General features: G+C 37.4%; 4 protein-coding genes and 1 pseudogene across 6 annotated transcripts; 3 read left to right on the forward strand and 2 right to left on the reverse strand.

Annotated features, from left to right (window-relative positions):
- The first annotated feature begins 1,177 nt into the window (after positions 1–1,177).
- On the forward strand, positions 1,178–4,499 carry AT1G13130 (Cellulase (glycosyl hydrolase family 5) protein). Its single transcript, NM_101183.4, has 4 exons — positions 1,178–1,645; positions 2,919–3,166; positions 3,246–3,766; positions 3,851–4,499. Exons 1-4 carry the CDS (start codon positions 1,220–1,222, stop codon positions 4,312–4,314), a joined length of 1,659 nt encoding a protein of 552 aa, NP_172772.2. The 5' UTR covers positions 1,178–1,219; the 3' UTR covers positions 4,315–4,499.
- A 378-nt stretch (positions 4,500–4,877) lies between these two features.
- CYP86C3 (cytochrome P450, family 86, subfamily C, polypeptide 3) lies at positions 4,878–6,821 on the reverse strand. 2 transcript variants are annotated; one of them, NM_001198050.1, is made up of 2 exons: positions 6,006–6,821; positions 5,113–5,927 (listed from the first exon to the last, which is right to left on the reverse strand). In NM_001198050.1, exons 1-2 carry the CDS (start codon positions 6,763–6,765, stop codon positions 5,161–5,163), a joined length of 1,527 nt encoding a protein of 508 aa, NP_001184979.1. In that variant the 5' UTR covers positions 6,766–6,821; the 3' UTR covers positions 5,113–5,160. The 2 variants fall into 2 exon arrangements, with proteins under 2 accessions (NP_172773.4, NP_001184979.1); NM_101184.6 differs by having other exon boundaries at positions 4,878–6,819.
- Positions 5,519–6,203, forward strand: AT1G13143 (uncharacterized protein). Its single transcript, NM_001332063.1, has 2 exons — positions 5,519–5,767; positions 5,945–6,203. The coding sequence occupies exons 1-2, from the start codon at positions 5,627–5,629 to the stop codon at positions 6,104–6,106; spliced, it is 303 nt and encodes a 100-aa protein (NP_001321043.1). The 5' UTR covers positions 5,519–5,626; the 3' UTR covers positions 6,107–6,203.
- A 532-nt stretch (positions 6,822–7,353) lies between the features above and the next one.
- On the forward strand, positions 7,354–7,828 carry AT1G13145 (annotated as a pseudogene). Its single transcript has one exon.
- Positions 7,829–8,368: 540 nt separating this feature from the next.
- CYP86C4 (cytochrome P450, family 86, subfamily C, polypeptide 4) lies at positions 8,369–10,245 on the reverse strand. Its single transcript, NM_101185.3, has one exon. It carries the CDS (start codon positions 10,076–10,078, stop codon positions 8,489–8,491), a length of 1,590 nt encoding a protein of 529 aa, NP_172774.1. The 5' UTR covers positions 10,079–10,245; the 3' UTR covers positions 8,369–8,488.
- Positions 10,246–10,573: the final 328 nt, after the last annotated feature.

The following is a 10,573-nucleotide window of genomic DNA, read 5'->3' on the forward strand; positions in this document are numbered from 1 at the left end:
AAAAATTGTCGGTAAAAGAAACTAAAATATAGTAGCATGGTTTACGAAAATAGCTTTTTCATGAAGTAGAGTTTTGTGATGACAAAACCTAATCCATATATAATGAAACGTACCAAAAAAAAAAACTTAGATATATATTCAGTCAAGTTATGTTTGTTAAATGTTATACTTCTAGACTTCTAGTATAATAACTAGCTTTAAGAAGTCTACGTATATTTGTGATATTTAAAAATGAGATTTTTTCTTTCTTTCTTGAAGGTAAGCAAAAATCTCTCTCTTATTTACGAAGCAACAAAATCTTGTGTTTAGAACAAACACAAAAGGAGTATTTACTTGGACGTAGGTTAAACTTCAACGGTCGTGGAGTCCAACGCTTTTAAGTCTCCCTTAACTTGTGATTTGTGAAAAAGTGTAGTGAAATTTATAATTACGAGACAGTAATTGTATCTTGCAAATAAAATTACATTCAGGGAATTAATTACCAATATCAGATTTCTTAATTGTTAATTCATCATTAATTTTGTTGAAAGCCAATTAGTGGGGAAGGGTTTTTTACAAAGTAGCTAGTGAAGTACAATGCTAAAATAGCTGTATTACATACAGCTGAGATGAATAAATGGCATTGAAATCATTTATATAAATAGGTTAAATAAGTAAATAGATTCAGATAGTTGGTAACGCATTTGGTTTTGGGTACGTACACACATTAAACGCATATATCAACTACATGGTTGACAAAATAACACATACTGTTGAAAAGTAAAATTATGTGACTTAAGCATTCTAGATCTTAATTAAATAGTCTTCTTGAATCAAATCAAAATAATACCACTCAATACCAAAAAAAGTGATTATTTTTTTTCAGAAAATTTGTTGATTATCAAAAATATTTAGTATGTCTTAATTAATTAAGAACTTCATATAAGCAACAAGTACTGATCAGTTGACAAAAATATGTGGTGGTGAAAATACTGCTCAAGTTGATGCAAGGGTAAAAATTAAAGGCTTTTGTTATCATTCGTTGATTAACACGGACAAGAGGCTAACTAATATCAAAGTAAATGTTAAAAGCATACCTAATAATTTACGATATATGTATGAATAGTAAAGGAAGAACAATTTTACGACAGAGACATTTACTCCTCAACCCTCTCTCTATAAATAAGACTGTTGTCAAATCGATTCTCCAACACACAAAAGAACAAACTTCATACAAGAAATGACATCAAAAGAGCCAAAACACATGTTTTTCATTTTCCCATTCTTCTGTTTCTTCTTCTCCTTCATTGCACAAAACACCGTCCCAAACATGTCTTATCCTCTCTCCACAAGCTCCCGTTGGATCGTCGACGAGAACGGTCTACGGGTAAAGCTCGTGTGTGCGAACTGGCCATCACACCTCCAGCCCGTTGTAGCGGAAGGGCTGAGCAAACAACCAGTGGACGCAGTGGCCAAGAAGATAGTGGAAATGGGTTTCAATTGTGTTAGGTTAACTTGGCCGTTGGATTTGATGACTAATGAGACATTGGCTAATAATGTCACAGTAAGACAATCTTTTCAAAGCCTTGGTCTTAATGATGACATTGTTGGCTTCCAAACTAACAACCCCTCCATTATTGATCTCCCCCTCATTGAAGCTTACAAGGTACTCTTACAATATCTCCCATCTCTTTTTAATTCTAAATATTAATGCGTTTCATTTTATGATTCTTTTTTTCTATGATTATTCTGAGAATGTGAGGTAATTTATCTTGTGCCAGTTACATTGCCATTTGAATTTGATCAACAAGAAATTTAGCGTGTTGGATTGAATTCTGTCATGCAAATACTGTAAGATATATCGTACGTATATATGCATAGATATACACGTGCACGTCAGTACATCTTTTTCATGTGTCATGTGTAGACCAATTTTTCTAATAGAAATTTAATAATTTTTCCTTCAAAGTTTAAAATTAACAAGGCATATAGGGAGGTAGATTGACTTATGTTTTAATGTTTTAGGGAAAGATATCGTTAAACATTAAAAATGTAACTGTTCAACCAATTTTTAAAGTCCAAATATATTAGTAATTAACTTCTATTCATTAAAAACAAAAATTTGATAGAAGAATGATGTTCCAAGTTTCAATGTTGCTTATCAAACTACTACACGTATTGACATTTTAGAAGAACCAATCTGACTAAAGAACACGTCGTCAACTCGTGAAGGGAAAATGACATATATATACAAAGTCCATAATCAATTTTTAGTTGGGGTTTGGTTGGGAATTGTTATAAAAGTAGTCTTAGATTAAACAAAAGAGAGAAACATATATTCCGGTACGGTTTATATCCTGATATATGTCATTAGTCAATTTCTTAATTAAAAATTGTTTGGTAATGAGTAATTGTGAAGTTAATGTAAGTCCAGAATACATAACGCTCGTGACGTTTGTTTGGCCTTTTTCCTTTTCTGCTCAATAACCTAAGTATATTCTCAAGGACTTGTTCTCTTCTTAATGGGGTATATATAATGCACGCATCTATATGGATATTTATTGCATACATGATTCTTTTGAAAATGAACTTAACGTTATGAATCATATATGTATCCAAAAGTTGGTAACTTATTTCGTGAAGGATTTTAGTATTTGTTCCTGATTTTCAAAAACTACTAAATCATGTTTAGTAAACAATTTCATAGTTAATTAAGTTACATAAATCATAATGAAAAGTAGATGAAACGTGTCGGGTGTCGCACGGAAACTTATCTAAACATAAGGAAGAAGAATATAAGATCGCATGGCATGAAAATGTTAAATCCATGTGAGAAAACTAAAATCAGCAATCTCAACCGAAACCGCAATCTTATAATAGACAGAAAGTGATAAGAAATGTGAATGATGATATATAATCTTCTTTTTCATTTTCTGCAGACGGTAGTTACTACATTAGGAAACAACGATGTGATGGTGATATTAGACAACCACCTAACTAAACCAGGGTGGTGCTGCGCCAACGACGATGGTAACGGTTTCTTCGGTGACCAGTTCTTCGATCCTACCGTATGGGTTGCCGCTTTAAAGAAAATGGCTGCGACCTTCAACGGTGTCTCTAATGTTGTTGGCATGAGTCTAAGGAATGAACTTAGAGGGCCTAAACAAAACGTTAACGATTGGTTCAAGTACGGTAACGTTATTATTTAGTCTATAATGCGCATATATACATGCATATATTTTAGTCATAGAGTTTAATGTACGTAGGTATATGCAACAAGGAGCGGAAGCAGTTCATTCAGCAAACAACAAGGTACTTGTAATCCTCTCCGGTCTCAGCTTCGACGCTGATCTCTCCTTTGTTAGGTCTCGACCCGTAAAGCTATCCTTCACCGGAAAACTCGTCTTCGAGCTCCATTGGTATTCTTTCAGTGACGGAAACTCGTGGGCTGCCAATAACCCTAACGATATATGTGGTCGAGTTCTAAACCGGATTGGAAACGGTGGCGGTTATCTCCTTAACCAAGGCTTTCCGTTGTTCCTAAGCGAATTCGGTATAGATGAAAGAGGAGTAAACACCAATGATAACCGGTATTTTGGGTGTTTAACCGGTTGGGCCGCGGAAAATGACGTTGATTGGTCGCTATGGGCTCTTACTGGAAGCTATTACTTAAGACAAGGCAAAGTCGGTATGAATGAGTATTACGGTGTGTTGGATTCGGATTGGATAAGTGTTCGGAATTCGAGTTTCTTGCAAAAGATCTCTTTTCTTCAATCTCCGCTTCAAGGTACATATCTCGCAAAATTACTAAAAGTTGCAAACAACAATTTTGTTAAAGTTTCTAAAGTTTTGAATTGATTTGGTTTACTAGGACCGGGCCCTCGAACTGATGCTTACAATCTGGTTTTTCATCCCTTAACCGGACTCTGCATAGTACGATCTCTTGATGACCCAAAAATGCTTACTCTTGGTCCATGCAATAGCTCCGAACCATGGAGCTATACTAAGAAAGCCTTAAGAATCAAAGACCAGCAATTGTGTTTACAGAGCAACGGACCAAAAAACCCGGTTACGATGACTCGGACTAGTTGTTCGACATCCGGATCAAAATGGCAGACCATCTCGGCCTCAAGGATGCACTTGGCTTCGACAACAAGTAACAAGACTTCTCTTTGCCTTGACGTGGACACAGCGAACAATGTCGTGGCTAATGCTTGCAAGTGTCTGAGCAAAGACAAATCGTGTGAGCCAATGAGCCAATGGTTTAAGATTATCAAAGCCACAAGGCCATTGAAGAGCTCGAGATTGTATAAAGAGATCTCGTCTATGCTGTAAAGCTTTTTGACTTGCTATAACCTATTAGACATTTATTTTAGTGGAAGCGTAGAACATATATTGTTTCAAATTATTAAAAAAATAAAAATCTTAGAATATATATTATAAAATTTCTTAATGTATCATTTGTTTCAAATAAAAATTCTGTAAATTTTTATTTATCTTCAGTTATAATTGATTTTTAATTAGAGAAATTTTATTAAAATAGAAAACTTATCAAGGAGTAAAATTAACATAACTGAAGAAACGGGGTGAATCCGTAAATAGTATAACTAATGAGGAGTAAAATTAGAATTACTCCTCGAGCCGACCGTGACATTGCCTATGTCCGCCGATGAAAGCGACGACGACGAGTCAACAACGGCGCGTGAATTCGACGCGCCTTAAATTTCCGACGACGCTACGGAGCAGTTTATGGATGAAATCGCTGAGAAGATCGCTTCAATTGATTTCTACTGCTTTGCCACCGATGAGTCGTTCGCTGGTATGACTCTGATACAGTCTCGTCTTCAATTTTGGCCGGAAAAAGTTTTAAATTTCTCTTCCTTACATTGAGTTCTTATGTTTGATTCATCTTTTCTCACAATTTTCCTTGAAAGTTTTGATTTTTCTCTTCGTCAAGTTTGTAGATTTTTAGCTTGTTGAGTTTTTTTCATCTTTCAAGATTATACTATAGCCTATATCACTGAGGTAGTAGAAGGTGAAGATGTTACATTGCAGTTTTTAGTATTAAACAAAGTCTAATTTCTCCCTAAAGTCTTAATTTTTTGCAATGCTTCTACTAGGAACATGACTTGAGTAACTTTTCCTACTTGATTCTCTGTTATCTCTGTGGACGTTGATTCACTAGTCTTGAACGTGTATCTTCTCTTCAAGGGACTTTGACGAGATGGTTACCTTGAGACCGTGCCTCATGTACAAGGTTGTAGTTACTCTGGGGACAACTACATGATCTTTAGCAACCTTTATTGAGTACCTAGACAGGACTGAAGCAGCGATTGTCTTCATCTGTAGGTAAGCAAATGTTTTCCCTAAACACAGCCTTGGTCCAGCATTGAACACAACGTATTTAAATTGGTCATCATTCACGAAATTCCCTGATTGGATCCATCTCTCTGGTTTGAATGATTCACAGTCTTTTCCCCATATGGATTCCATCCTTCCCATGGCGTAAGTCGCAAAGTAAACCCGTGAGCCTTTACGTATGAATGTCCCATCGGGAAACACATCGTCTTCGATGGCTTGTTTCATTTCCATTGGTATTGGAGGGTAAAGTCTCATTGTTTCTGAAAGTGCTGCTTGTAGATATACCATGTCGTTTAGTTCTTTGACCGTGAAGAGACTCTCGTTTTTGCTGGTTGGAGAATCCCCTCGCTGTCTTAAGATTTCACTTATCTCACGGATGATTTTGTTTTCGACTTCTGGATGTTTCTGTATCACCCAGAAGAACCATGTAAGTGCAACTGAACTTGTGTCTCGTCCAGCTAAGATGAAACTTGTGCAGAATTGTCTAAAGAATTTGATGGTAGAAGGATCTTTTTCATCAGTCGTCTTGTGACTTTCTATCTCAATAATCCTTGAGAGGACATCGGATCTGTTGCCTAACGTTCCTTCTTCTTTGAGCTTGCAGATACGATCCACAACCATCTTGTCGACAAACTCATGGACGACATCAACAGCTTTCCTGAGACCTTTCTCATACCCGATGTCGAAGAACTTCAGGGGTTTCCATATGAAAGGAGGAATCATGAATCTAAACATAGTAGATTCCGTTGCTTCTTCAAAAGCTTGAGCGAATGGAACAAGGGGGAGATCAGAATCCAGAGTTCCTGGATCATCACCTAGACCGGCGATGCAGATGTTGTCAAATGTCAAACGCAAGAGCACATCTTGAAGGTCAAAAGCCTCTTGTGATCTTGCGAAACTCTCCATCACCTTTAACAGCTTCTTCCTTACCAAATCTTGTGTTGTCTGAAAGGAATGCTCCACGAACCTGGTTGAATGCATTTCGGTAATGATGATCCGTCGTTGCTCCTTCCAAGACTCAGCATCAGCATTGAAGATACCATCCTCGAGCAGATCATTGAACCGTTCTTTGAAAAACGCACCTTTTGGGAAGTTCTTGAAGTTAGTCTTGAGCATGTATTCAACGTTCGCAGGGACACAAGTCACAGCTCCATACGACCCACCAAGCCAGATTCCGTTATAGAGAAAGGTACCTCGACATTTTTTCAAACATCTTGTAGCCCAACCATAAACATCATTCCTGTGAAAGAAGAACTCTGGAGTAATTCCGAACACAGGCCATATCGTTGGCCCCAGCTTTTTAGTAACCTTCTCACGCACACAACAGAAAACAAACAGTCCCAACAAGGCCAGAGAAACATCGGACAGACAAAGATGATTATAAACTCTCTCTGTTAAAGGCATGGAAGATGATATTTCAGACATGGTAAGTTTCTCTCAGTGAAATTTCTAGTGTTGTTTGTGGTCAGATGGTTTGATGTGAAAATGTAATGAGTAAATTGAAGATTCAAAAGAGTATTTGAATAATCAACTTCATCATGTGTTTTCTGTTTTGGCATAAGAACTCCACTTTTGTTGCAATATTCTTGCAGAAGACAGCTAGCTCTGAGGAATTAGTAGCTAGCTCTGAGGAATTAGTAGTCTATTTCAATAAAAGATGAAGTTTCTTGTGGGACACGAAACGTTAATGTTCATGGCTTCATGCTAATGCAAATTGTATGTTGCAGAAAGCGTTACAAACGCAAAGAATGCTTCAAAAAATGCAAAATTTGCGTTCATCATGTCTTTGGTGACAATCACCTTGTACGATATTTATTTGTTGGGATGTTCAATGGTCAAGAGAGGATGGGCCGTAGCAAGAATGAAATTCATATAATAGGCCCAACGGTTTGGGCCCAGAATGCTAAAAAGACAAAAAATGAAAAAAGAGAACTCACTGAGTGAACTCGAGCATCGCTGCCAATGGACTGCCATATCGGAGAAGTGAGATACGACTCTGTTTGACTGTTTCTCACGGAGGATATTTCCAGTGGCGGAGATTTCAGATACAGTAGAGCCAAAACTGGAACAATGAATGTCAAACTTCGAAACCGGAGATGAGACTTAAAGTACTTCAGTGAGAATTGTCTCCGATGGGGTCTCCGATGGAGTAAGAGATGGTTTCAGTCTTCGGGAGCTGGTCAAAAGATTTCAAGAGTTAAAATTGGAGAGACGATGAAGCTTTCGAAGAGTAAAGTTTTCTCTCTCGAATTTTCCTGGAAAAGTTTGAGTCTTTTCTTAGCTCTGTCTCCTTTTGTAACTGTATCTTCAGTCTTCAAACTTTGAGTTCTAATGTTAATTCATCTTTTCTCAACGTTTTTTCTTGTGAGAATTATGAGCTTTCTATTGTTTTGTTATCCCTTACTTTACTATTGTGAGTTCCAGTTTTGAATATTTTCCTCGTTGGTTTGTAAGTCTTGTTAGCTTGGAATGATACATTTTGATTATCAATTGGATTCCAATCTTGGAGTTGTTCTTTAAGGAAGTGGTGTCTTGTGTTAGGGAGAACAGATGGATGGTGATCTTAGACAATTCCACTAGTCAATAGGGTTGGTAATGCAGTGAAAATGATAACAATGTTTCTTCTGGGAGTGATCTTTGGATCGGTTCCAATGTTTGTTCATGTGTTATATGAGTTTGGGATGAGTTTTCAAAATGATCTTAGAGAAGTCTTATACATAATAGCAATGTAATGGTATGAGATGTGAACGCCCGCAGGAATTGGTGTGGCATAAGAATCTCAAACCATTTGCAGAAGATTACACAGTGAAGGATTGCTGAACAACCTTAGAACTGATTGATGTTCTAGGCTTGTTATTTTCATCTTACAGATTGGCTTTTCTTCAGCTCTCATCACACTCACAAGCCATGGAGTATCTGTTTGTGCTGCAACTGCGTATATTGGATGAAAACATTTCTTCAGTCTTGAAAACATATCAAAGAAGTTACCTGCTCACACATTGTACATGTATTGAGATGATTACTAATTGCTCCAAAACAGGTATATACTTTTTCATTGAGATAGTTAAAGGTCAAAAATGTTTAATTGTGGTTTTAGTATTCAACAGTAAAATTGAGTTCCTCTAAGGTATTATAGTTTACAAATCTTCTACATGGAACATGACTCAAGTTTCTTCTCTTCCAGCGACCTTGGTGTGATGGTTACTTTGAGGCCGTACTTCATGTACAAGTTAGTTGTGACTCTCGGGGCTATGACATGATCTTGGACAACCTTGATTGAGTACCTCAACAAAACTGAAGCAGCTATCATCTTCATCTGCAGGTAAGCAAATGTTTTTCCTATGCACAGCCTTGGTCCAGCATTGAATACAACGTATTTGAACTGGTCGTCACTGACAAACTTCCCTGCTTGGATCCATCTCTCTGGTCTGAAAATTTCACAATCTTTTCCCCAGATTGATTCCATCCTTCCCATGGCATAGATTGAGAAGTAAACCCGTGAACCTTTTCTTACGAATGTCCCATCTGGTAACACATCATCTTCAATGGCTTGTTTCATTTCCATTGGAATTGGAGGGAACAGTCTCAGAGTTTCTGATAGTGCTGCTTGTAGGTATACCATGTTGTTTAGTTCTTTGACTGTGAAGAGGCTCTCGTTTTTGCTGGTTGGAGAATCCCCTCGCTGTCTCAAGATTTCTCTTATCTCGCAGATGATTTTGTTTTCAACCTCTGGGTGTTTCTGTATCACCCAGCAGAACCATGAAAGTGCAACAGAACTTGTATCTCGTCCAGCTAATATAAAACTTGTGCAAAATTGTCTGAAAAATCTAATGGTGGAAGGATCAATCTCATTTTCCCTTTTATGACTCTCTATCTGAATAATCCTTGAGAGAACATCAGATCTATTGTCTAACGTTTCTTCTTCCTTGAGCTCGCAGATACGATCCACAATCATCTTGTCGACGAACCCGTGCACGACCCCAACAGCTATCCTGAGACCTTTTTCATATCCTGTGTCGAGGAACCTCATGGGCTTCCATATAAATGGAGGGATCATGAATCTAAACAGTGTAGACTCTGTTGCTTCTTCAAAAGCTTTAGCAAATGGAACTTGGGGAAGATCAACAGCTAGAGTTTCCGGGTCAGCACCTAGACCCGCAAGGCAGATGATGTCAAACGTCAAGCGCAGGAACACGTCTTGGAGATCGAAAGCTTCTTGTGACTTTGCGAAACTCTCCATCACCTTCAACAGCTTCTTCCTTACCAAATGTTGTGTTGTCTGAAAGGAATGCTCTACAAACCCGGTTGAATGCATTTCGGTTATGATGATCCGTCGTTGCTCCTTCCAAGAATCATCATCAGCATTAAAGATACCTTCCTCGAGCAGATCATTGAACCGGCTTTTAAAGAAGGTACCTTTTGGGAAGTTCTTGAAGTTAGTCTTGAGCATGTACTCGACATTTGCAGGAACACAAGTCACAGCTCCATAAGACCCATCAAGCCAAACTCCCCGATAAAGAAAGGTACCTCGACATTTTTTCAAACTCCTTGTGACCCATCCATAGACATCATTTATATGAAAGAAAAACTCTAAAGTAATTCCGAAAACTGGCCATAGCATTGGTCCACGCTTGTTGGTTAACTTCTCACGCAAACAGCAGAAAACAAAGAGCCCCAACAAGGAAAGAAGTAGATCGAAGAGAGAAAGATGATTATAAAGTCGCTCTGTTAAAGACATTGTAGTCTCTTCTCAGTAAACTCTCTGCAGTTTTGTTTGTGGTGATGTCATTGTTTCAAGAGTATTTGAAGAAAGATTTGCGATGCATTTCATATTTTGGTTTTGGAATTACATTTGTTGTCTTCGTGTAGAATTGGTCTATATGAAGAAGATGAGGGTTTCTTGTTGGCGACGAAACGTAATTAGGCTATTACAAATTGTGTGTTTATTGAGAAAAACCCGTGAAAGAAAAATTCCAGAAAAAATGCAAATTTGCCTGTCATGTCTTATGTGAATCTATCTGACATAAGCTGATGACAAACTGAAACTCTTAGAATCAATTAACAAACAAAAGAAAGAGCAATCGTTGTTACTAGCAAGTAGATTACAAGGAATAAATCTGAAAAAAGATTATAGAATTTTGACTTTAGGGGGAAGAGGTCCAAAACACAGAGGACGAGATATTTTAGTTTTAGATATGTTCAGCCTAGTTAAGTATTAATCAAAGAATCCTAA

This window comes from Arabidopsis thaliana (assembly GCF_000001735.4).
Source record: "Arabidopsis thaliana chromosome 1 sequence".
In the NCBI taxonomy this organism is placed as follows: domain Eukaryota; kingdom Viridiplantae; phylum Streptophyta; class Magnoliopsida; order Brassicales; family Brassicaceae; genus Arabidopsis; species Arabidopsis thaliana.